Consider the following 26,698-nt stretch of genomic DNA (forward strand, 5'->3'; position numbering starts at 1 on the left):
TGCAAACGGACCGGATCCGGATCGGAACCGTACGGTTCCAATCCGGATCAGGTACTGATACGATCCGGATCCGGTCCGTTTGCATGCCAAAACGCAAGTGTGAACGGGGCCTAAGCGAGTGCGTTTGTTATTTTCCTTGGCGTTCTGATCATTGTTGTTTGCTGTGTCTTTCTCGCTACACTTGTGCTCTGTCTCTACTCGGTCTTGTGTCACTGTTGGCCATCGCCACTCTTGCGATTGCGTTCCCACTTGGTTTCCGCTGTTGTGTGTTCACCGTCACCGGGTGGCGACTAGATTGGTGGACACACATACATTCTGTCTCTGTGCTCATTCTCTCTTTCACTGGGGGCTATCTTGCCCTGTATTGCTTCCCCTCGTACAATTCCTATCTGGCATCTGTGGCAGTGCAGAGGGTTTATTCCTCTGCACTCCACAGCTCCATCTGCCGGTGGGAATTCCCCTCTACAGGTGCATTGCACTAAAGCTGGGTTCTGTTATTCAGACGCTTGTGGAGGGTTTCCGCAGTGTCAGCGCGCATCTTGTGCGCTGACCACGGAAATAATTCCACAATCGTTACACTACTCCTTCCCAGTAACAGCTCTACAAGTCTACAATGTATTGGGAACAGGTTTGTATGTGCAGAATTTTGCTGTAGAAATGAAAAGCAAAGTGAAGAATGCCGTTACCTGGCTGTAGTGCACTTGGACGTAGAGCTCACTCCGCCCCCTCAGCGTTGCCTTCCATGTGACCCTTCGGAATTCCAGCACTACAGAATTGTCCTGAAGCAGGAAGTCATGAATGTAATCCCCGGTGCGCAGCGGACGCACCATCTCCCCTGTCAGAAGAAGCATTGGTTACATTGATTCATGTTCCTACCCATAAATGCACCAAATCACATGAGCAGTAATAGCCAACTAAGTGACTTCTGGGTACGACCAGAGATGGACTCAGGTGTAATAGGGCCCTAGGCAAGGATTTGCATCCCTTGTGGTCCTTTTAGTAAGCTGAAGTGGAGAGAGGTCAGAGCAGGTGGCAGGTGCGCCCTTTGACACCCACTACGCCCCATGCACCTGCCTAGGATGCCCAGTGGATGATTCTGCTCTGGATACAACCATACAGGGGACTTTGTACTGAATTGCCAGAGGTGATTTATGCAACAACATCTCCCGCTTGGACTACTGCAACTCCCTCCTGTCAGGCCTTCCTCAAAACCGCATAGCCCCCCTACAATCCATCATGAACGCAGCAGCCAGACTCATCTATTCCTCCCACCACTCTGTCTCCACGACTCCCCTATGCAAATCCCTTCATTGGCTTCCAATTCACTTCAGAATTAGCTTCAAGATCCTATGTTTGGCACACAAATCCATACACAAGTCCTGCCCAAGCTACATCTCTGACCTGGTCAGCAGATATACACCTGGCCGCCCACTTCGCTCCTCCAACGACCTCCTCTTAACCACCCCACGCATCTCGCACTCCCATGCCAGACTGCAGGACTTCACTAGAGCTGCCCCCATCCTGTGGAACTCTCTCCCACTGCCCATGTGGCTCGCTCCCACCTTCAAATAAGCACTAAAAACTCACTTCTTCAAGGAGGCCTACATCAACTCAACACTGCCCTAATCCTTTCTGCCAATAACTTCTTGCTGCACCCCCTCCTTTTGTGTCACCAACCCCTCCCTCCAGAGTGTAAGCCTTTGGCAGGGCCCTCTCCCCTTGTGTATCATACATGACTGTGTGCACTTTACCCAGAATTTGGAACTTGTTACCACTACCACTCCAGTGTATGATCTGGCATTGTACTATTGTCTGCATTGTGTGGTGTATCTTATTGCTATTACCTGTATTGTTGTATCTATGGTCTGTTACCTGTATTGTGCTGTCACCCCTGTTATCATTGTCTGTAACCTTATTTATTGTACAGCGCTGCGTAATATGTTGGCGCTATATAAATCTAATAAATAATAATAATAATAACAACAGCATTTGGCAAATGAGGACCACATTTGTATATTGGTATGAAAGCACTGAGGGTTTGTTCACATGTAAAATTGAAATCACTAATGGCAGGCTGGCAGCAATTTTCTATTTTTTTAGCGTTTTTTCCCCTCCCGGCGCTCGTCTGCATGGTATGATTTTGTGCAAAGCGCTTTTGCAGAGCGATTCCATTTTTGCACTTCCTGACTGACGTCAGGAAGTGAACTCTCTGACCCAGAAAAGGATAAATACAATGTATTTATTCTTAACACAATCGCCGGCCACCCCCCAAAAAAAACCGCTTTGTGAGCGCTTTATGTTTTCTCTATACCTTCCATTGTAGCAAAATCACCCCGAAAATGGAACATGCAGCGCTTGTGTGAACGGAAAGCAGACAAAACACGCTGATATGAACTATCCATTTATTTTAGGGTGTTTTTCAAAGTTGCCGGCGCTCAAAAAGAAGCACAAAACGCCCTAGGGGTGAACAAGCCCTTATTGTTACTACTATAGGTATTATTTTTCGTTTTGGTATTTTTCATATTATATAACTGTACTTTACATTTTATAACTGATTGTCTCACTAAAGTAATGGTAAGATATTGGTTTCATAATACTCTAATCACCTTTGTTTTTGTTGGCAAATATGGCAAATTCATCCATCTCATTTGGATCCGAAACCATTAGCTGTTCACAGATCTCTGGGACAAGATCAGCTGCCACCTGGTGGAAGGAGGAGGAAACACAAGAAAAAGATAAACTCACTAAAAAAAATAGACACAACACACTGCTACAAGCTATTCTGTAAAGAAATGTTATCAAAAAGCATTGATTTAAATAATCTCTCTCTGCATAAGGGAGGTAGGTAATGGTGTTTGCTGCTGGGGGCGCAGGGAGCAGCATTACCTGCTGATCCTGATCCGTACGATAAGCGCCATCTTCTTGTCCTGGCCCCAGCTTATTGGATAAGGCATCTGGATGTGTATTTTCCAGTGGTTGCATGCCGCGGTGCATGCCTGGGGATGTAGTCCAGGAGATGAGGGCACAGCTGTACTGTTCTGCAAACTTAGCTACTGTTGAGGCCAGTTGTGAAAAGGTCGTCAGTCCGCACACCACTGGCCGCCCACTGCCATTGCACCGGAACGGTTACTACATGGATCTCTGCTAATTGTGCATTGTATGTTGTTCATGTTTGCTGTGCAGATATTGCACCAGCACTTTCTTTTCTGGCAAATAAAAGGCTTTAGAGAGCAAAACACATTTCCAACACATTTCACCTGAATTCCCGCCTCCCATTCTTCCCAATCGCGAGGGTGGATTGTGATGCTACCTGTATTGTATTGTGTATCTTATTGCTTTTTATTACCTGTATTGTTGTATCTATTGTCTATTACCTGTATTGTGCTGTCAGTCAGAGCTGTTTTCATTGTATGTAATCTTATGTATTGTACTGCCCTGCGTAATATGTTGGTGCTATATAAATCCAATAACTAATAATAATGGAAGCTGCCGTAGTTATTTCCTTTTAAACAATACCAGTTGCCTGACAGTCCTCCCGATCCTGTGTCTCTAATGCTTTTGGCTATAGACCCTGCACAAGCATGCGGCAGATCAGGTACTCTGACTCCACTGACTCTTTTTTCCTGGATTAGCCATATGCTTGTTCCAGGGTTTTAACTCAGACATTACTTATGCCAGAAGATCAACAGGGCTGCCAGGCAACTGGAATTGTTTACAAGGAAATAAATATGGCCGCCTCATTATCCCTTTCAACTCGGGTTCCCTTTAAGGGTGCCTCCGCCAGTGTTTTTAGTATAGATTAATACCCTTCAGGGTTTAAATAGTCACGAGAACCTTGTTTAGCCTTTAAACGATCCAACCAGCATCTGCGGCAACAGACCGGGGGTACCGAGCGGGGACGGTTATACTACCACAGGCTCTGATGGTGGTTTCAGGTTCAGCAACCCACCCTTGTGAGTATAAATACGTACACTTATCTCATATACCAACCTACCCAGCGATACCGCACCATCCTGGCTTTTCTCTTGGTACTTGGCGGTTACGGGTAACCATTAGGAATCAAAAATCCCTGTTCAGTAAAATCAGCTGTATTCTGCTTTACTGAATATAGCAATGCCTAGTGATTTGGCAAAAACGCAGCAGGAAATTTTGGCGCACCATGCGATGCCACAGGCCCCCATGTAAATTACAGCTATTTCAGCACTCAGTCAGTAATTTGTCCGGCCATCAAAACACGGAGCCCAAATTACAATGGAAATGCGTAATTCAGGTGGCAGCAATAGCTGTAAAGCCAAATTACGTCTTAACCCAGTGTCAATGCCTGCCTGGTGGGGGAATAGCAATTAAAGAGAACCTGAGGTGGGTTCTAAGAATTCTAACAGCACACAGAGGCTGGGTCTGCCTATACTGCCCAGCCTATGTTACTATACCGATCCCCCCTAAGCCCCCCCCTGCGATCTGCTGTCTCCCATAAATCACCCAGCCGTGCTGTCGACATGCAGCATGTCGCAGCCGGCTGTTTACTTCTGTAAGTGTTTACCTTTGGAAATGTCAGTCTGGCCACTCCCCCGCCTCCTCCATAGCGCTGGTCCCCGCCCGCATCCCTTCCCTCCAATCAGCGGGGAGGAAAGGGACGCGGGCGGGGACCAGCGCTATGGAGGAGGCGGGGGAGCGGCCAGACTGACATTTCCAAAGGTTAACAGCCGGCTGCGACACGCTGCGTGTCGCTAGCTTGGCTGATGATTTATGGGGGCATAGCAGAGCGCAGGGGGGGCTTAGGGGGGATCGGTATAGCAACAGAGGCTGGGCAGTATAAGCAGACCCAGCCTCTGTGTGCTGTTAGCATTCTTAGAACCCACCTCGGGTTCTCTTAAACGCTGCCAGGACTTGTGCAGGAGCAGTGTGGGACGTTCTTCGGCTTTACCTTGTGCCTAAATTTACAGACGCTTTAATTACATGTATGCGGTGAACGGACACCGAGGTCTCTCTGAAAGAGATACAGCAAAGGAATTACATTCTGTGGTAGGGGAAGTGTCCAGCATCTGGGCTCAAATGTATTTGTAACATCTGATCAAGTAGCTTAGAGATAAATACATTCACCTGCAAGCGCCTATGCAGCTCTAAGGCTTTGTACACATCTAAAATCGCAATCGTTGATGGCTGCGTTTTGCATTTTTTGCGCAGTTCCCCCTCCCGGCGCTCCACTGCGCACTATGATTTTGTACAAAGTGCTTTGTATACACTTTTGCAGAGTGATTCCGTTTTTTCACTTCCTGCCGTCAGAAATGAACGAATAACAGCGCCAACGCAATTGCCGGATAATCGCTGGATAAGGCGATTTGCGAGCATTTTGCGCATTTCCTATACCTTCCATTGTAGCAAAATCGCCCCGAAAATAGTGCATGCAGCGCTTTGCTGAGCAGAAAGCGGACACAACGCGCTGATATTAACTATACCATAAGGATTCATTGCACTCGCGATTTCAGGGCGTTTTTAAAAAATCACCAGGGCGCTCAAAAAAACAAACAAACCAAAATGCCCTAGGTATGAACTAACCCTAAGAGAACATTTGTGTCTGCAATCGGCTTTAACAGCAAATATTTATGTTTGAAATGGTGTTTAAAATGTGTAAATTCTATTGATACTTACAGTAAAAGTCTTGATTTTAGTGGTATATTCCACTCCACCTGGTAAAACAACCACCAGACGCCGAGACACTCGACCAATCTGTTGAAAGAATAATATATTTTTTTAGAAAAGGCTTGCTTGTCAAAAATACATTAAAGAGGAACTTCAGCCTAAACAAACATACTGTCATTAAGTTACATTAGTTATGTTAATTAGTGGGTAGATCGGTCATACCCACCCTGTTTTAAAAGAACAGGCAAAGGTTTGTGATTTCATGAGGGCAGCCATCTTTTTGGTTGAAAGGAGGTGACAGGGAGCATGAGACAGTTTCAACTGTCCTGTGTCCTGATCACCCCTGTCAGTTGCTAGGCATCGAGAACAACAACATCAGAACTCCCATCATGCTTTTCACAGCATCGGGGAAAAATGCCCGGGCAGATTTCTTTGATGGGGCGGAGCTTAGCTTCTGTGCAGCTAAAAATAAGGCGTGGATAAGAAAAACAAAGTTCTGATGCTGTGAAACTGTTAAAGAAACACCAAGCCTATTCAGTGCTGCTGAGTAGATTTTTAGTCTGGAGGTTCACTTTAACCTCCTTGCCATTCTGATGAATTCTGGAATTTCTGAAAAAATCACCAGCCGCATAAAACGCCAGCCCCAGTCCAGGCAGCTCTTGTACAAAACTCCACCTCCATTGGATCCAGCGCTCCATTTGTTCCTACTGTCCACCGGGGGAGGGGGAGGAGGGCTGAGCGGTGGGGGGCGTCAAGTGACAGACCATGATCTCACCCAAGGGATCGAGAGCCTCAGAACCCAGGGATGTGAGTATGACATGTGACATGCTCTGCAGTCACCTGACCCAGCCTCGGGATTACCACTTGCAGCATGTTTATTTCACCCCAAGCCCGGGTCAGGAACACCGTTAGGGAGGGTAAAGCAACTCCAGAATCCTTTCACAACATTGGAACTTACCAGCAGAGCTTCCAACTCCTTCCGTGGAGGGAGGTGCCGACGGCCATGATACAACACTGTGTGGCGCAGGTGTTCCTGACAGTTCCGGGAAATCTCTGCGTGTGAAGTCAAAGTTTAATGATTACAATACATAAGAAAGGCTCAGGAAAAACTAAGTGTACTTATACTGACATGTAATCTATGTTTCAAAGTGCACCTGCGCTGAGACTGTGGGCTTTATTTTTAAAGTAAACCAGAGACGAAGCACCCTCATGTATTTTACCATATATATCAGTGGGAACATTAGAGAAAACACCTACCCTGCGCTCTGTTTCATCCTTCACTGCTCAGCCTGCTTGTTATCAGCCCTGATAAAAATCCCTGACTGAGCATTCAGTCTGGCTTTGCTCAGGAATCATTATAGCTGAGTCTGTCTTCTCTGAGGTCTTTTCAAGCCCAAGCCTGCCCCCTTCTGGCTCTGCTATAATGACTCAGCTATAATGATTCCCAAGCAAAGCCAGACTGAATGCTCAGTGGGGGATTTTATCAGGGCTGATAACAAGCAGGCTGAGCAGTGAGCAGGGTAGGTGTTATCTCTAATGTTCCCACTAATATATATGGTAAAATACATGAAGGAGCTTCATCTCTGGTTCCCTTTAAAGCTGCGTTGCTAAAGCCGTACAGCTTAATGAGAGGAGCGCGAGCTCAGTGCACATTATACTGCGGTAGTCCAGCATAGCATGAGCTGGTAACTTACTCACTCTCCTTATAACTGATGGCTGCTCCACTCGTCCTGTCCTGAACCCCCAGCAGGCCCAGTGGCCTTCTAGGACATGATCCTGGCGCTTTGATTGGGCCAATAGGCTGGCTGTCACTTGACAGGCAGCCGACTGGGCCAATCAATGTGTGGGGATCCCGTACTAGAAAGCCACTGGACCCGTGAGAACGCAGGGCGGAGCGGGCATTAGTTATAAGGAGCATGCGTAATTTACCAGCGCATGCTACGCTGTACTACCGCAGCATAGCATGCGTCGAGTTCACCTCAGTGCAGCTTGATGAATCAAGGCCTAAATCTATAAAGTACACACACTACATGACTTGGGCACACTGGGGTTAGTACAAGTCTAATTTCTCCTTTCTTATCTGTTTGACGAAATAAAATAGAAAACAACTAGAAGAGTTTTATCAAAGTTAGTACTGCCACCACTGACCTGAGTAACTTTGCATTTGTTTTTATTTACAACATCACTAACATGAAAAATTGTAACATTTAAAGAGACACTGAAGCGAAAAAAAAAATACATGATATAATGAATTGGTTGTGTACTATGAATAATTACTAGAAGATTAGCAGCAAAGAAAATATTCTCATATTTTTATTTTCAGGTATATAGTGTTTTTTCTAACATTGCATCATTCTCTAATATGTGCAGATTACACAACATTCAGCATTCAAAATGATTCTTTCAGAGCAGTCTGTGAACTAATGACCTCTCCTCTAGCAGAGAAAAAGAAAACTGTTCACTTACAGTTGAGATAAAAAAAGTCAGAAGACAGCCCTCTCCAGGATTCTGAAAGTCGTAGAGATTAATGGCTTTTTTGCATTGAGATAACAACTGGAGTTTCTTAAAGAGAACCTGTACTGAGTAAAATTATTTAAAATAAACACTCGAGGTAACTTCAAATGAACATTTCATAATTACCTTGCCATCAGTTCCTCTCAGAAGCTCACCATTTTCTTCTTACAACAATCCCTTCCAGTTCTGACAACATTTTGTCAGAACTGAAATATATCAGTTGCTGTCAGTTATATATCAGTTGCTGTCAGTTACAGCTGAGAGGAGAACTGATGTGTCCATGTTTCCCTATGGCTCAAGTGAGCTATTTGACAGTTTAACAGTGTGCTGACCAGAAAGCTGTTACGTAATGTCTATTTTCAAAATGGAGGATGGAGAATTCCATTGATCACAGTGGAAAAACAGGCGCAGGAGAGGAGAAAGAGATTGATGAGTAGACTACACAGGAGGTAAGTATGATGTGTGTATGTTTATTTAGACTTTTATTTTCAGTTCAGGTTTTCTTTAACTCTTCCTGTACTGGAAACAATTACACTGATGTATCTGATCTTAATGTTTTATTTCTTAGCTGTACTACACATACAAATCATAATATCATAATATTTTTTTCGCTTCAGTGTCTCTTTAAAGTGGACCTGAACTCTTGCACAGGACAAAAGGAAAACAGAGAGAAACTCATCCTGTATGTATTTAGAGAGTTTAGCCCATCTAATTCCCCCTCATTTGTGTCTAATCGTAAGTTGTAATTTGATCTCTACTCCTAAGTTGTAATTTGATCTCTACCCTGTGTCATATGACTGCCATGGCAGAGATGGCAGATAAGCTCATTTGGAAGCACAGGAGGTAAATAAGATATCTGCTTCCATGAATCAGGAAGTAGAAACAGTGCAGATTAATTTTAGGATTTGTATCAGCTGTAACAGAAATGTTTTTCTTTAAAGGCTATTATGCTGTTGTGTATCTTTTAGAGCAGAGAGGACATTCTGAGTTTAGGTTCACTTTAACCTCTTGAGTACCGCAGTCTTAAACCCCCCTAGTGACCAGGCCATTTTGTACAAAATAGGCCACTGCAGCTTTAAGGGTTCGCTGCAGGACCGCTCAGCTCACAAGTGATTCCCCCCCCCCCCTTTTTTTTACAAATATTTATTTTAATTAAAATAACAATACATTTCTTCATTTTTTAATTATTTAATTATTCCTCCCTCCCTTCCCCCGCCAGCTTAAAGGAGGAAGTGCGTCATGGCGAGGCTTGTAACGCGACTAATAGGAGGCGTGCAAGCTGTTGGAAAGCAGGGCGGGCAGCGGAATTATTGGTAAATAACCCATTCTCATCCAGCCGCTCAGCTGCGGCAATTAAAGCTCATTTACCGTAAATCACGAGTAAAGCAGCCCATACACTCAGCCGATTTTCTGGCCGACCAATTGACCGATCGACGGCCGATTTCGATCGATTTCGATGGATTTCCATCGAACTTGCAGGGTGGAAAATTTAGGTCGATCTGATGAGATTGCTTATCAGTTTGCATTGGCCTTAATGGAAATCTGATGGCAAAAAAATGCCATCAGATCGAATTTCAATAGATTTCAAACTGAAATCTATTGGAATTCTATCCTGGTAAAAAATGTTCTAAAAACGCATCAGATAGATCATCAGATGCATTTCTTATCTATCTGCCGCCAATCTGACGAGTGTATGGGCACCTTAAGCCGTTGTGATTACTCATGAGAGCACCTCTGTTGACCACTTCCCAGTCCAAGGCTGCCAGAGGGGGGAGACTCCAACCCCCTTTCAGAAAGGACACAATCAGGTAGAGAACAATTTCTCCAGGCACATAAGTCCTAGCAGGAAAAGGACTGCATATTTGCATACAGTAAGGTGTTATGAATTCACACATATCAAGCATGAGTATCAAACTGTAAAGTATGGCTGAAACCTTCCATTGCTCAGCCGCAGGAGGACCGATCTGCCTGGCCAATTCCCAGAACGTGTCAGATTGCGCATAAGAACTTCTGTAAGGCCCCATCTACACGATACGATTCTTTGTACGATTCGATTACGATTCTATTTACGATCAAATTAAATCCGTCATGTCCGATCGGGATTCAATTCGATTCAATTCGATTTGCCATTGCAAAACAATGGCAAATCGAATCGAATCCTGATCAGACATGTCTGATTTAGGGCTCGTTTCCACTATAGCGAATCCGCATGCATTGTCCGCATGCGGATTCGCACAGCCAATACCAGTGGATGGGCCTGTTTCCACTTGTGCGTTTTGCAGAGCGTTTTTGTGTGCGGGGAAAATCTGCACGGCAGAGCCGTCAGAATTCACTCCCCGCACACCGCTAAGCGAATCGCATACAATGTATCTAATAGGGAAATCGCATGCGGTTTTGGCATGTGTTTTCCCCGCGATTTCGCATGCGATTTCGCATAGGAGGTAATGCTAATTTACACAGGCAGTGACATGGTTAAAATCGCCCACCTACTACCCTATGCGAAATTGCATGCGAAATCGCGGTAAAAACGCATGCAAAATCGCACCCGCATGCGATTTCGTCTGCGGTGATTTCCCGGCGATTCCGCACCGCACAAGTGGAAATGCAGCCTTAATCGGATTGTAAATAGAATTGTAATCGAATTGTACAAAGAATCATATCGTGTAGATTGGGCTTAAGGATGGGTTAGCTAGCATATTCCTAATGGCTGCAAACCCATGATGTATAAAGTGATACGATTTGTAGGGTTTCAGGGAGTTCATCTGTGCCTTGTCAAACCTGCTGAGTGGGAAAGCACAGCTGAGAATCAGACCCTATCTTCTGAAACTCCTGGCAAGAGTGTAGAGGTGTAAATAATGGAGACAGTGAGCTTGGGGAAGAGCTGGTTTTACAATTTCTGTCAAGGCTAAACCTAGATGGATGGTCTGCTATAGGGGCCCATACACTTATACCATTTCCCGCCGATATACAGCAGATTCCATCACTGTGATCTAATCTGCTGTGAAATCGTTGCACAAATGCAGAACGATCGATTTCCATCTGAAATCGATCGTTCCCGTCGATCTGTCCGCGCGGAAGATTTCGCTCGATCGCCCGCGGGTCGGGAGTGCATCGATGGCGGCGTTCGTATGTCCGACGACCGACGCTAGCAGCAATACATTTCCTGCTCCGCCGGCGCGTGTCCCCGCTGTCACCGCTGCTTCTTCTCCGCTGGGTTCTGGCAAGCTTCACTTCTTCCTGTCCCGACAGGAAGTTTAAACAGTAGTGCGCCCTCTACTGTTTAAACTTCCCCAGACAGGAAGTGAAGTGAAGCTGGAGCCCAGAGCGGAGAAGAAGTCAGCGGAGACCGGGGGAATCGCGCCGGCGGATCAGGTTATGTATGAGGGGGGGGGGGGGGGAAGCGGCGGCAGCACCACCACCACAGATTGTGATCGGTTTCAGGCTGAAATCGATTCACAATCTGTTTGCAGTAAAGGCAGCCATACGATCCCTCTCTGATCAAATTCGATTAGAGAGGGATCTATCTGTTGGTCGATCTGATGGCAAATCCATCAGTGTATGGCCACCTTATCAGGAGCTTGGACAAGTGTTAATTGCATTCAGCTCAGGAATGCTTTATGATAAAGCTGAGAGCTAAAAGAGCCAATCGCACTCTCTGGCAGGCCACCCAATATAAGGGGGTGAGGTGTGCAGGACTTGTCCCCGGATACCACAGAGACTTTGGTGCAAAATGTCAAGTAGGAGTCCGCACCACCTCTCAAGTTAAATCTTTTTTTATAAGTAGCAAAGAGACATATACATTTAAAAAGAACCAACAGGCAAGACAGTCCACTGTTTCGGGCTCCTGCCCATCTTCATGTTACCAGGTTCTGGCATAAGCCCAAAACAGTGGACTGTCTTGCCTGTTGGTTCTTTTTAAATGTATATGTCTCTTTGCTACTTATAAAAAAAGATTTATCTTGAGAGGTGGTGCGGACTCCTACTTGACATTTTAAAGCTAAGAGCTAATTGACTCTGTCCTGCCTGAATGTTTGCCAGCTAGAAAATGATTTTCTCCAGCTCTGCTGCTGTGTGACACTGCATAGGAGTTATGATGTATCTTATATGAATTATTTTGAATGTGTCACACCAAGTACCTGTTATCTGTATGTGCTTACATGTATTTTGGTTTTTATAGTTTTTTTATTGTAGTGGTCAGGGGCGTCGTTAGCCCCAAAGTTTAGTGGCACGTGCCCTGGATCTATTCAGGGGTGCCCTGGATGTTCCCCTGCAGAGTAGAGGCACCACAGCACCCAGCATGGCACCACACAGTATCCAGCATGGCATTACAGTACCCAGCATGCCCCATAGAGGCACCATAGCACCCAGCATGCCCCATAGAGGCACCATAGCACCCAGCATGCCCCATAGAGGCACCACAGCACATGGCAATGGGGGGTATGCTGGGTGCTATGGTCCCTCTATATAGGCATATTTGGTGCTGTGATGCCTTTATGGGGGCATGCAGGGAGCTGTGGTTATTTTATGGGGACATTCAGGGAGCTGTAGTTCTTCTATGTGGGCATGCTGGGCATTGTGGTGCCTCAATGGGAGTCCCATGGGACCACTAGAAGGTCAGGGAATGCTATGGGGGGACTGCCAGATAACCTGGTGGCAGGTCAGCCCGCCCAGCAGACAGCCAGACCACCCAGCACAGAAGCCAGGGAACTCTGCCTAATTATGTTTAAAGTGAACCTAAAGCCTGATAAAAAAAATGAGATGAACTCACCTGGGGCTACCCTCAGCCCCCTGCAGCCGATCGGTGCCCCCGCAGCTCCGCTTCCGATGCCTCTGGACCCGCCTCCTGGCTGCAATAGCAGCATAGGGGGCGATATACAGGCTGGGAACGCGAACAATCACTCGCGTTCCCATGCCTGTTGGCCGGTGACGGCCAAACCGGAAGTGTTCGCCGGCGGGTGCAGAGGCATCGGAGCGGAGCTGTGAGGGCACCGATCGTCTGCAGGGGGCTGAGGGAAGCTCCAGGTGAGTTCATCTCATTTTTTTTTATCAGGCTTTAGGTTCACTTTAAGTGGCACTGCCTATTTATGTGATGTGCTGCATTTTTTTTAATTAATGGAGAGGAGGGCTTCATCCAACATATTCCTGGGCAGGACTATTTATACCGCTGTTAAGTTCATGTAAATTTGTCTCCACCCATGACCACATTCTGGTGTATGGCCACACCCATTTTTCAGCTGGAGTGCCCCAGATCTCTTAGGATCCTAGCCACGCCCCTGGTAGTGGTCAATTAATAAAGAAATAATTTGTGAAAGTATCAGCTACATAACAGATCCATATTAAAATAACGATGATGTGGCTTTACCTTGATACACGCCACTGATGTCCTGAAGATACTTTGTCACACACGGCAGCAGAGTGGGGGACGGCAGGAAGTATCCAGTCAGTAAGCTTAGTACTAACCAACCACGGTTACAGCTCTCTCTGTCATGTTATAAAAAAACAGGTGATAAAACCAGGAATGGATAAAAAAATAGCAGAATATGCTGAACACTTTTCAAGGGACCCTGAGCGGTCAATAAAAATGAAATTTGGACTAACCCGGGGCTTCCTCCAGCCCCTGGTGGCCTACGAGATCCCCTGGTATCCTCCTGGTCTCTTCTGTGGTCCCGGCTCCGGTAAGTCGCTTGTGTGCGCCCCGTGCGCAGGACTCTTACACCAGCCGGCGTGATGACACGCAGCGTGCGCGGCGAAGGGGCACACACAGGCAGATTACCACAACAACATAAAAATAAATGGCTCGATGAAGCTGCCCTAACCCCCCCCCCCCTCCCCCCTTACGATCAGCACAAATAAAAATTCTGTCATGTTTGGTTAGTGCTATGTTTGTGCCCATTTGCAAAAATTCAGATTTGTGCTGCCTTCGTTTTGACGATAATAGCACTTATTTTCTCAGAATCTACTGTATTTTTGGACTATAAGATGCACCTTTTCTCCCCAAAGAGTACCCCAAAACTCTTATATCCCGAATACAGGAAGTCCCTGGCTTACGATCGCTGACCCACTGCAATGTCCTGTATTGTTCCCAGTGACCTGCTCCGCTCCCCCTGCAATGTAATTAAGCAGCGGTATCACTCACCTGACCCCTGGGGCCCACAGTGATGCTGTCCCCCTTTGTGTGCCTGGCATCCTCCGCTGTCCTCCTGCGCTCTTCCACTCCCCTGCAAAGCAATGAAGCGGCAGCAGCAGCCGTGGGCATCACTTACCTGATTCCTGGGGCTCACGTGGTCAGCCACGAGTCTCGCCCACTCCTTCCTCCTAGTGCTGATCACATCATTGTTATGTGATCAGGAAGTACTGGCACCGGGAGAAGGAGGGAGCGAGACAAGCGGCTGATCGCGCAGGCTCCCGGGGTCAGGTGAGTGATGGCCGCCGCTTAATTACCTTGCAGGTAGAGCGGAAGAGCCCAGGAGGACCCCGAAGCACGTCAGGCACAGAGAGGGGGACAGCTTCATCGTGGACTCCCTCAGGTCAGGTGAGTGATGCCCCTGGCTGCTGCTGCTGCTGCCGCCGCTTAATTCCATTGCAGAGGGAGCAGAAAAGCGCAGGAGGACCCCGGAGGATGCCAGGCACACAGAGGGGGACAGCATCACCATGGGCACCCTCAGGTCAGGTGCATGATACCCACGGCTACCAGAAGCAGACCACAAAAGGAGACAGGAGGAGACCACAGGGGGGGACAGGAGAAGGACACAAGGGGGACAGGAGGCGGATACAAGAGGGGACAAGGAGGAGGCCACAATGGGGGACCAGAGGAGGACAGGAAGTGGACAGCAAGGAGGACCGGAGGAGGACACAAAGGCAGACAGAAGGAGGCCAGATGGAGGAAAGGAGAAGGACAGAAGGGGACAGGAAGAGGATACAAGAAGGTACAAGGAGGAGGCCACAATGGGGGACCGGAGGAGGACAGGAAGTGGACAGCAAGGGGGACAGGAGGAGGACACAAAGGCAAACAGAAGGAGGCCAGACGGGGGCACAGGAGAAGGACAGAAGGGGGCAGGAGGAGGATACAAGAGGGGACAAGGAGGAGGCCACAAAGGGGGACAGGAGGAGGACAGGAAGTGGACAGCAAGGGGGACAGGAGGAGGACACAAAGGCAGATAGAAGGAGGCCAGATGGGGGGACAGGAGAAGGATACAAGGAGGACACAAGTGGAACAGGAGGAGGATACAAGAGAGGACAAGTAGGAGGCCACAAAAGGGGATAGGAGGAGGACAGGAAGTGGACAGCAAGGGGGACAGGGGGAGGACACAAAAATTGGGGGGAGAACATCTACAAGACACCCCTGGACCATCGACGCACTAGGTTAAGTATATGTTTTCCCCTGGTTTTCCCCTCTAAACCTAGGTGCGTCTTATAGTTAAAAAAATACGGTATAACATGACCCAGCCCCCATACAACAACCTATGGACGTGAAACAGGTATGGGTGGGTAGTGTGAGTGCTCGTTGGTGCTGCAAAAATAATCTTTCTACCTTCCATAGTTTTTGAGGTATTCAAGTTTTTATAAAGGCCAAAAGTTCACTCAGCCTCAATTTGTGATGTTGTAAGGGGGGGGGGGGGGGTATGGGGGCTGAGTGAACTTTTGGACATCTATAAAAAAGTCTCTCAAAAACTATTAAAGGTAGAAAGATGACATTTGTCGTACAAATGAGCACAAACACAACTCTACCCACCCATACCAGTTCCATGTGTATAGGTTGTTGTATGGGGACTGGGTGATGTTATAGTTTTGGAAAAAATAATGCTATTATCTTCAAAACGAAACCAGCACAAATCTAATTTTTGCAACACGAATGGGTACAAATGTAGCACTAATAAACAACGAGTGTCAGCGCCAAGGCAGGAGGCGACCGCAGCCGAGAAGGACAATGTCCAAAAGTCCACACAAGCAATGAATATATAAAGTCAGCGTAGGTCTATAGTAATACAGCTTTCATCATTTTTTGGTATACAGGATCTTCGAACAAAAGGGTAAAGAAGCAAGGCTTACCAGATTCCAACAATCCACATTATAAGGTTGTAAACGAGTTTGATAGGTGGTCCGCAGAACTTTCAAATGGTGTCGTTTCACCAGCGATGTTGCACACTACAAATTCCTCCGGAATATATTAGATATCCTGAGGTCGCAGAGACTCGCCAAAGGGGAGTCCAGTAGGATAGTGACATGAAAGAGATGTACGGCACATCTAAGTGTAAACCGTCTTTATTACATAACAAGTAAAACAATTTAAAAACAAAGATAAAAGAAACTCACATACGGGGCCCGTGCACTGGGAACCCCGAAAAAGTAGCGCGCATAAAATGGTCAATAGAAGACCTCAAATAAAATGGTGCCGCCTGTCGCCTTCCCGACCGGTTTCGCAATCTTGCGTCATCAGGGGAGTCCCCTGATGACGCAAGATTGCGAAACCGGTCGGTAAGGCGACAGGCGGCACCGTTTTATTTGAGGTCCAATCCTACTGGACTCCCCTTTGGCGAGTCTCTGCGACCTCAGGATATCTAATATATTCCGGGGGAATTTGTGGTGTGCAACATCGCTGGTGAAACGACACCATTTGAAAGTTCTGCGGACCATCTATCAAACTCGTTTACAACCTTATAATGTGGGTTGTTGGAATCTGGTAAGCCTTGCTTCTTTACCTTTTTGTTCGAAGATCCTGTATACCAGAAAATGACAAAATCTGTATTACTATAGACCTGCGCTGACTTTATATATTCATTACAAATGTAGCACTAACCAAGCATGAGGGGAGTTTTATTTGTGCTGATTGTAGGGTAGCAGCTTCCCGGAGCTAAAAGAAACATTAGATTAGCAGCAGATAGATCATCAGATAGATTTATGATCTATCTGATATGTTTAGGAACATTTTTTTACTAGGAACAGATTTCCAATAGATTTCAGTATGAAATCTATTGAAAATCGATCTGATGGCATTTTTTTGCCATCAGATTTCCATTAGGTCCAATGCAAAATGATAAGCAATCTCAACAGATTGACCTAGATTTTCCAGCATGTCAAATAGTTTGAAATCGATCGAAATCGGCAGCAAATTGATCGATTGGTCAATCGATTTGCAATCGATCGATTTCGATCGATCGGCTGTTAATCGGCTCAGTGTATGGGTACCTTTACTGCCGCCTTTCCTAGTTGCACAGTGGCTGTATTATCTTTGTTGTATAATCTAATCTTCTTTCCTTTGTCAGCTTTGTCGGCTCAGGCAGAAATGTGCTGCTCTGCTGTGATAGGTAGAAGTTGTACACACCCTCTCCACGCCCCCTCCAGGCTCTGTATGAGTCACAGACTCAGCTTCTCTTAGCCTATCACAAGTTGGTTAGCAGCCAAGTCTTTTGTTTGTAAACACTGCATAAAACTGGCAATTACAAGCCAGGTTTGCAGCAGGGAGTGGCAGAAACAGCACAGAGGGGCCCATGAGAACATAATGAATAGAACGGTATGCTTTTTATTGTAAGAATTTTAGAGTACAGATTCTCTTAAAGTAGAACTACGTCCAGAATAAGCCAGTACGGAGCAGCTGGCAAGGTGTAGAGACAACAGAGCAGGTGTGCAGTCTGCACAGGATACAGGCTGCTGTGACAGGGAATTCATTGCAAACAATAGAAAGATAAATCTGATCAATAATGGATTAAATTAGTGGCATTACTGGTCAGAAAACAATTTGGTGCTGATACAGTATATTTACCCTTTAATTTACTTTGATAGCAGCAACGTTTCCTACAATAAAGGCGCTCATACATTACACAACTTGGCGGCTGATCGACCATCTGATTCAATAATTATTATCGAATCATATGAAAATCGGTGCTGCTCAATCGACAATGAGACCAATTTCGGGCCCCGCCGTGCTCCCATCGCAGGGAGCATTCTGCGGCTTCCCAGTACTACTGAGCAGGTGCAGAACACTTGCAGCCGTGGCAGCGAGGCGGGGGAGTGTGCTTGGCCGCGCTGTGCCGGCAATGACTGACCCTGACTGGCCAAAGATAACAGGGCTGCTACCGGAGGATCCAGGAGGCTTTGGATGTCTATGAGGGAGCGATCTGCATGAAGGGGGCAGGAGGAAGCCCCAGGGATGTATAAAACGTTGCCCTCCTTTTGTCTCAGGTTTACGTTAAGTTTCTGAGTGAAAATGTGCTACTCAAACATTTGGCAACACATGTATAGTATATCCTACATTGAATCTGACCTTCTGAAATGCTTGCAGCTTGTAGTATTTGCACCTCTAAAATACTATTTACATATTCCTCAGAAGGCAAAGATAGACTTAGTGTATAAAAAAAACTATAAATTAAATTAAAATAAAAAATTAATAAATAAAAAGACACACCTAGGTTTAGAGGGCAACCAGGGAAAAAAACACTAAACCTGGTGTATCCATATTCCAGGAGTGTCTTGTAGATGTTTTCCCCCAAGTATTGTGTTCCCTTTGAACCTCCTGTGTCCCCCATGTGTCCCCTTCTGTCCCCCATGATCAGAAGCCGGGCACTAGGGGAGCCGTGAGGGAGAGGAGAGGTCTCTGATCACTGTTGGAGCCGCTGGATTAGGTGAACTGTTCTGCCACTGATTTCTGTTTATTTAGGGGGGCGCAGGAGACACATGGGGGACATGCGGCGGTCAGGGACTCATATTGACGGGCATTTGTAAGTTGGGGACTCACTGTATTTGGCAAATAAAAGGCATTGACTTTCTCTCTCATATAAGTGCGTCTTATATGCCAGAAAATATTAAATATTATTTTTTCCGGATGAATTAACCACTTGAGGACCCACCCTTTACCCCCCCTTTAAGGACCAGCGCTGGTTTGATTGATCTGTGCTGGGTGGGCTCTGCAGCCCCCAGCACAGATCAGGGTGCAGGCAGGGAGATCAGATTGCCCCCCTTTTTTCCCCCCTATGGGGATGATGTGCTGGGGGGGTCTGATCTCTCCTGCCTGCTGTGTGTGGCGGGGGGGGCACCGCAAAGCCCCCCTCCGCGGCGAAATTCCCCCCTCCCTCTCCTACCTGCTGCCTCCCCCGGTGATCGGGGCTGCACAGGACGGCTATCCGTCCTGTGCAGCCAGTGACAGGACGTCCCCTGTCACATGGCGGCGATCCCCGGCCGCTGATTGGCCGGGGATCGCCGATCTGCCTTACGGCGCTGCTGCGCAGCAGCGCCGTACAAATGTAAACAAAGCGGATTATTTCCGCTTGTGTTTACATCTAGCCTGCGAGCCGCCATCGGCGGCCCGCAGGCTATTCACGGAGCCCCCCGCCGTGATTTGACAGGAAGCAGCCGCTCGTACGAGCGGCTGCTTCCTGATTAATTAGGCTGCAGCTGGCGACGCAGTACTGCGTCGCTGGTCCTGCAGCTGCCACTTTGCCGACGCGCGTTATGAGTGTGCGGTCGGCAAGTGGTTAAAGGGGCACTATGGTGAAAAATTGTAAAATGTAAAATATGTGCAAACATAGACAAATAAGTACGTTTTTTCCAGAGTAAAATGAGCCATAAATTACTTTTCTCCTATGTTGCTGTCACTTACACTAGGCAGTAGAAATCTGACAGAAGTGACAGGTTTTGGACTAGTCCATCTCTTCATAGGGGATTCTCAGCAAGGCTTTTATTTGTTATAAAGATATTCCCTAAAAAGGATTTAAATGATGCTGGCCAGCTTCTCTGCTCGCTACACAGTTTTTTTGGCAGTTAGACAGAGCAACTGCCATTCACTAAGTGCTTTTGAAAATAAATAAATCCCTGAGAATCCCCTATGAAGAGATGGACTAGTCCAAAACCTGTCGCTTCTGTCAGATTTCTACTACCTACTGTAAGTGACAGCAACATAGGAGTAATTTATGGCTCATTTTACTCTGTAAAAAACAAACTTCTTATTTGTATATGTTTTCACATATTCATTTCACACATTTCACCATAGTTCCCCTTTAAGGCACATCTCCTGCTGTCTAGTTCTCTGGGCAATGGAAGAGAGGGCTAATGTCCAGATGGTGTATTAAAAGTTGATTCTTTGTTGTTGTGAGGAAAATGTTATATAATTAAGCAGAACTCCAGTTTGAAAAGTCACAAATTTGTCCGTAAATATGAAGCCTGTCACAAAACACTGGTTATACTTACAACTAAGAACCTGTATGGGCAGGTGATCTAGCACTTCTGGCTTCTCTGACCAGAAGCGAATGGTAAACGGGGAACAGAGGCGCCAGCAGGGTAAAAGTGGATAAAACCTTTAAAATTTGCTTGGAGGAAGTGGTGGACTTACCTCCATAAAGCAGACACAAAAGTCACTGAGGCGCTACTCCTGCTACTCCTGCTACTGCTGAAATTCTGTTTGTCCCCACGTTTATTGCCTGATGAAGCGGGCGTTGCCTGCGAAACGCGTTGCACTTTTGGGGTACTATACAATAAATGTAATTACTATTATACAGTCTTTTGTGTCTGCTTTATGGAGGTAAGTCCACCGCTTCCTCCCAGCAAATTCTAAAGGTTTTATCCACTTTTACCCTGCTGGCGCCTCTGTTCCCCGTTTACTGTACCGTGTCCACCCCTGGAGGAGGGGTGATCTACCCCTTTTCTGATCTACAGAGAGCGACTTCTTAATCCTGAGTGAGGACAGGTCTAATCTCCTCACCTGCCTATACAGTGGTTGCCTGTGTGGTAACCCATGTTTGTGAGTATAATTTTCTCACTTGTTATCTTTACTAATTTTTTGCTGAACTTACTACACTATATTGGGCTCTTGGTTTCTCTAACCTTAGAAGCGAATGGGGCGATGACTGGCAATGTCAGCCTTTCTCAACCTTTTTAACCTGGAAGAACCCTGCAAATTATTTTTGTATCTCAAGGAACCACCGCATTTATTTTGCAGGAGGCGTGGATTAAAGTAGGTGTGTCTGTTTATTTTACTACCACCTATTGCAGTGTCCCTCATTATACTGAGGTACAGACTAACCTGCAAGCTCATGGTGAACCAGAACTCATTGGAGTGTGTGAGGGACTACAATGGTCCTAAAAGCCCCCTTACTAAAATGCTATGGAAAACAAAAATTAGCTTTCTTAAAACAGAAAGAATGTGCGATAATTTAGGTTGGAGTGAGCTTGAGATGTCTCCCACAATGCAACACTGCTGAAATATGCAAATTAACCACTGTCTTCCATAGAAGCTAAACACACCTCCAGAACCGCTGGAATGCAATGATGTGTCAGCTTGTTAATTTGTACAGAGCCACAATAATCCAACATGCATACAGACTGTTTCGGATTGGTTGATCCTCATCAGTGCAAGGCATGGATTAATTTGGCTCTATGGAGTAGGACTTGAATTTACATATTTCAGCAGTGATGCATTGTGGGGGACATCTCAAGCTCACTCCAACCTGAATTATCGCAAATACGTTCTGTTTTAAGAAAGCAAACTTTTGTTTTCCTCAATATACTGTCTCCTTATTCTGGTGCCTTTTATTGATGTGCTCTTTATTATTTTGGCCCTCAATATAGCACTTTTTTTTACAGTCCCCCCTATTTTAATATGCTCTATCATACTCCCCCCCCCCCCCCCAGGATTAGAGAAAATGCCAGGGAACCCCTGGGGTTTCTGGGGAACCCTGGTGGAGAAAGGCTGGGCTATGGTCTCGCTCATCTAAAGTGTTGCATGGCCTACCTGATGCTTACTGAATTAGGTATTGCAAAGCACCTGTATGTGGACAGTGCATTTACTTTCTGAAACAGCTGTATTCCCAGATCACCAGTTCTCACAGATGCACCAAGCTCTTGTATGTATAATACTACAAATGACAAACTGGGAGACTTAGGTGGTTACATAACTTACTGTTTAGGGTTCTCTGTGATCTGTTTGAGCACCTGGCAGTAGATTTCATCCCTCAGAACTGTTTTCTCTTTGCAGAGCTGTAGGAAACATGAAATACTGACAGTATAAGCACCGTTGTCTAAGTCTTATGTACCACGTATACTATGTCATTCTCACCTGTAAAATCTCGTAGACACATTTGATGTCATCCAGCTCTCTGTATTGCTGGTCTCCCATAAGTCTCATCAGAGCTGTAAACAAAGCAAGCACAGCTCAAGATTTGTCCTGCTTTGCGCATTATCTCTGTATTTTATATAAATTAGCCACCAAGACAAGACAAATAACATTTATATTGTCAGGCTAAAGGTGCATACACACGCACTACATCCGTCAACAACGGGTCCGTCAGACCCTCCCTCTGCGCGGAGTTTCAGCCGACAGTAGCACGTGTGTACGCCCTGTCGGCAGACTGATAAGGCTCAGCGGATCATTCAGAAACAGCCTTATCAGTCCGCCGACAGCGCGTACACACGCACTACTGTCGGGAGAACGCCCGCCCGCATTATTGTCGGCTGAACATCTGCCCAGCGGGAGGGTCTGACGGACCCGTCGTTGACGGATGTAGTGCGTGTGTACGCACCTTAAAATCGCTTGAGCTGCAGCCACTAGCGAAGGAGAACAAATAGGCGCCGGCAAATGTGGGCTCACCATGCCCGCCATAGGCTGACATGTGTATTACGACTATATTATTATTATTATTATTATTATTATTTATTTATTTATTTATAAAGCGCCAACATATTCCGTGGCGCTGTACAATGTAAGAAAACAAACAAGAGATACATAATGATACAGACAATGATATACATCAAATATGAACACTGATACAAAATACAGCACTGCTGATTACAATTTGATTTAACATGATGACTAAAATGTATAAATGTCTAACAGTGTGCAAGCAATTAAATTAATAACATTCCAGGACACAAAAGGGTGAGAGCCCTGCCCTTGCGAGCTTACAATCTAAAGGAATGGGGTGGAAACAAGAGGTGGGGATGTATACAGTATATGTACATGCAGTGCGCAATTAGGTTATTTAGTGGGTGCATGGCCTAAGCTAGAGAATATGCTTGTCGGAAAAGGTGGGTTTTGAGGGAGCGTTTACAAATTTCAAAGGTGGGAGAGTGGCGAATGTGTTGTGGAAGGGCATTCCAGAGGAGGGGTGAGGCACGTGAGAAGTCTTGTACACGTGAATGTGAGGAGGTAATTGTAGAAGAGGATAGAAGAAGCTTGTGTGCAGATCTGAGATTGCGGTTGGGTTGGTATCTGGAGACTAGTGAGGAGATGTACAGGGGAGAGAGATTGTGGAGAGCTTTGTAGGTTAGGGTTAAGAGTTTGAACTGAATCCTCTCATTAATTGGTAGCCAGTGAAGAGCTTGACAGAGAGGGTCAGCAGAGGAAGAGCGAGAGGAGAGATGAATGAGTCAAGCAGCAGAGTTCAGTAAAGAATTGAGGGGTGTTAGTCGGTTAGTTGGAAGTCCACCAAGCAATATATTGCAATAGTCCAATCGAGATATAATAAGAGCATGTACTAACATTTTGGTTGTGTCATGGGAGAGAAAAGGTCGGATACGTGCTATGTTTTTCAGTTGGAAATGGCAGGAGCTGGTTAGGGAGTTAATGTGAGGAGTAAATGAGAGAGAAGAATCAAATATTACCCCCAAGCACCGTGCTTTGGGAACTGATGTTATAGACTTGTTGTTAACATTAATTGTAATATCAGGCAAAGGGGTGGACAGGGATGGTGGAAAGACTATTAGTTCAGTTTTATTCATATTAAGTTTTAAGAAGCGAGAGGACATGAAAGAGGAGATAGCGGACAGGCAGTCGGGAACCCGTGTGAGGAGGGAGTTAAGGTCTGGGGCCGAGAGGTACAGTTGTGTATCGTCTGCATATAGGTGGTATTGGAAACCAAATGAGCTGATTAAGTTACCAAGACCGTGCATGTAGATGGAGAAGAGGAGGGGACCGAGGACAGAGCCTTGAGGTACCCCTACAGACAGAGGATGTGAAGAGGAGGCCTGATCTGAATAAGAAACAGTGAAAGACCTTCCAGAGAGGTAGGAAGATATCCAGGAGAGAGAGAGGTCCTTTATTCCTATAGATGAAAGGATCTGTAGGAGTAGAGTGTGGTCGACAGTGTCGAATGCTGATGACAGATCTAGAAGGATGAGTATGGAATAATAGCCTTTGGATTTAGCTGTGAGGAGATCATTAGCTACTTTGGTGAGGGCTGTTTCTGTGGAGTGGTTTGGCCGGAAGCCAGATTGGAACTGATTAAGCAAGGAATTTGCAGATAAATACTGACTTAGTTCAGCATGAATGTGGCGTTCAAGTAATTTAGATGCAAATGGAAGAAGTGACACTGGGCGGTAGTTAGCAAGTTCGGTGGGGTCTAGAGATGGTTTTTTAAGTAGTGGTGTTACAACAGCCCTCTTGAGTGAGGATGGAAAAATTCCGGTGGAGAGGGATAGGTTAAACAGCGATGTTAGGGCAGGGATGAGGCATGTGGATAGCTGTGGAATGAGATGTTATGGGATAGGATCCAACGAACAGGTGGTTAGATGGGATTTGGAGATAAGGGAAGAGAGCGAATGTTCGGAGAGTGGAGAGAAACTAGAAAGAGAGCAGTCAACAAGAGAAGTGGAGGTGGAGTTTGATGTCTGGAAAACACACTACGGATTTTTGCAATTTTATCTGTAAAGTATGTTGCAAATTCTTCAGCTGATAAGCATGAAGAAGGAGGAGGAGGGGGTGGACGGAGAAGGGAGTTGAAAGTACTGAACAGGCGCTTTGGATTGTGCAAGTGGGAGGATATGAGGGAGGAGAAGTATGATTGTTTTGCAGAAGAGAGAGCGGTTTTAAACGTGTTCAACTCTTTTTTTGTAAGTAATGAAATCCTCATTAGTATTAGTTTTTCTCCAACGGCGTTCAGCTACCCTAGAGCACCCCTTTAGCTGTTTAGTAGCTTTGGTCAGCCAGGGTTGGCGACTGACACGGTGTGGGCGGACATTGGTGAGGGGTGCGATTTCATCCATGACTTGCGTGATTGAGCAGTGATAGTGTGCAGCTGCTGAGTCAGGGTCAGTGAATGGTTGTTTGAGGAGAGGTGCCAAGGCATTAGAGACAGATTGCATGTCTATGTTAAGGTATAAGGGAAGACGCCGAGAGCCCAGTATAGTGTAGTATGTACTGTAAATTGGGTATGGAAGGTAAGTATAGGTAGGTTATACTCACAAACAAGGGTTACCGTCCAGGTAACCACTATGAAGGCAGGTGAGGAGATTAGACCTGTCAATGTGTTATGGTAGTTCCTGCGTATGTGTGAGCGTGCTTGAGGCAGCGTGGTAGGAAGAGAGGGGGAGAGAGAGAAGTTTAGTAAGTTATTATCAGAGAGCGGGAGAGGAGTATTAGTGAAATCAGTGATAGAACAGAGACGAGTGAATATGAGGTCAAGTGTATGACCATTAGAGTGAGTTGGAGCAGTGGACCACTGAGACAGGCCGTAGGAGGAAGTAAGTGACAGAAGTTTAGTGGCGGCAGAATTGTTGGTGTCAACATGAATGTTAAAGTCGCCCATAATGATGGTAGGGATATCGGAGGACAGGAACTGGAGGAGCCATGCAGAGAAGTGATCTAGGAAGAAGGAAGCAGGGCCAGGAGGGCGGTAGATTATTGCGATCTGGAGGTTAGAGGGAGAGTATAGACGGACTGCATGGACTTCGAAGGAAGGTAGAGAAAGAGAAGGAATGGGGGTGAGCGGATTAAAGGAGCATCTATCAGAGAAAAGAATGCCCACACCACCGCCATGTTTATTCCCACTTCTAGGCGTGTGACTAAAGTGGAATCCCCCATAGCCCCCCATAGACTATAGCAACGCTCAGACGATAATTCAAGTGCCGGCGAAAGACGGAACCCAAATTACTTGAAAACAGTGTAATTCGTCCTCCAGCAAGAACTTGCAGCCAAATTATATCTTTCCCCAGTGTCCATGGCGGCCTGGAGGAGGAATAGTAATTACTACCACTGGGACTTTTGCAGCAGCAGTGTGTGCCGTTTATTGCCTTCATCCTGCGCCCAAATTTACTGGCGCCATTTTTACATGTATGCGCCACTAGGGTGTGCTTGTTAGGGAGTCTAGCCTAAGGACTCCTATATCAGAGGCAGAGCCCTTATCCAGTACAATATCCAGGTGATCTTTCCAATGAAAAAACTCTACCCCTCATGTATACTTATCTGTGCTGTGATGTACGTACTCATAAAGTTGTTTGTCGCCTGCTCACTTAGCTCCTTATCGGTGTACAGTATTAAAGGCTCCTGAATTGGTACCTGGAAGACAATATATTGGCATGATATATGGAAAGTAGAGGAGAGGAGAGATGCTGATCGGAAATCCAGAGATGTTGGAGGTCAAGCAAATGACAATGAACAGTAGAGCCAGTTTTCCACATGTAATTATTTTGGTATGAAACGGACTGTGAATTTGTGCACTTATGTACTGATCAGTGTGAAAGCCGTCCCAATAACTGTACTTAGGTAGAGTATTGTGGTAAACCCAACATGTGAGATGGATATAGAGGTTGACATATTTATTTTCTTTTAAAGAATGCATAT

The 26,698-nt window shown here is 46.0% G+C and overlaps 1 protein-coding gene across 1 annotated transcript in view; it reads right to left on the reverse strand.

The window, feature by feature from the left end:
- MYO15B (myosin XVB) overlaps nt 1-26,698 on the reverse strand; it is a 201,390-nt gene that overhangs the window by 43,350 nt on the left and 131,342 nt on the right. Inside the window, exons 31-38 of the mRNA XM_068262697.1 lie at nt 26,341-26,413; nt 22,199-22,272; nt 22,043-22,119; nt 13,517-13,635; nt 6,599-6,693; nt 5,650-5,727; nt 2,607-2,703; nt 687-835 (exon numbers count right to left, since the gene is read on the reverse strand). Coding sequence (XP_068118798.1) covers nt 687-835; nt 2,607-2,703; nt 5,650-5,727; nt 6,599-6,693; nt 13,517-13,635; nt 22,043-22,119; nt 22,199-22,272; nt 26,341-26,413 — 762 coding nt within the window. The remainder of the gene's footprint in view (nt 1-686; nt 836-2,606; nt 2,704-5,649; nt 5,728-6,598; nt 6,694-13,516; nt 13,636-22,042; nt 22,120-22,198; nt 22,273-26,340; nt 26,414-26,698) is intronic.

The sequence above is a fragment of the Hyperolius riggenbachi genome, chromosome 12, assembly GCF_040937935.1.
Source record: "Hyperolius riggenbachi isolate aHypRig1 chromosome 12, aHypRig1.pri, whole genome shotgun sequence".
NCBI classification, from domain to species: Eukaryota; Metazoa; Chordata; class Amphibia; order Anura; family Hyperoliidae; genus Hyperolius; species Hyperolius riggenbachi.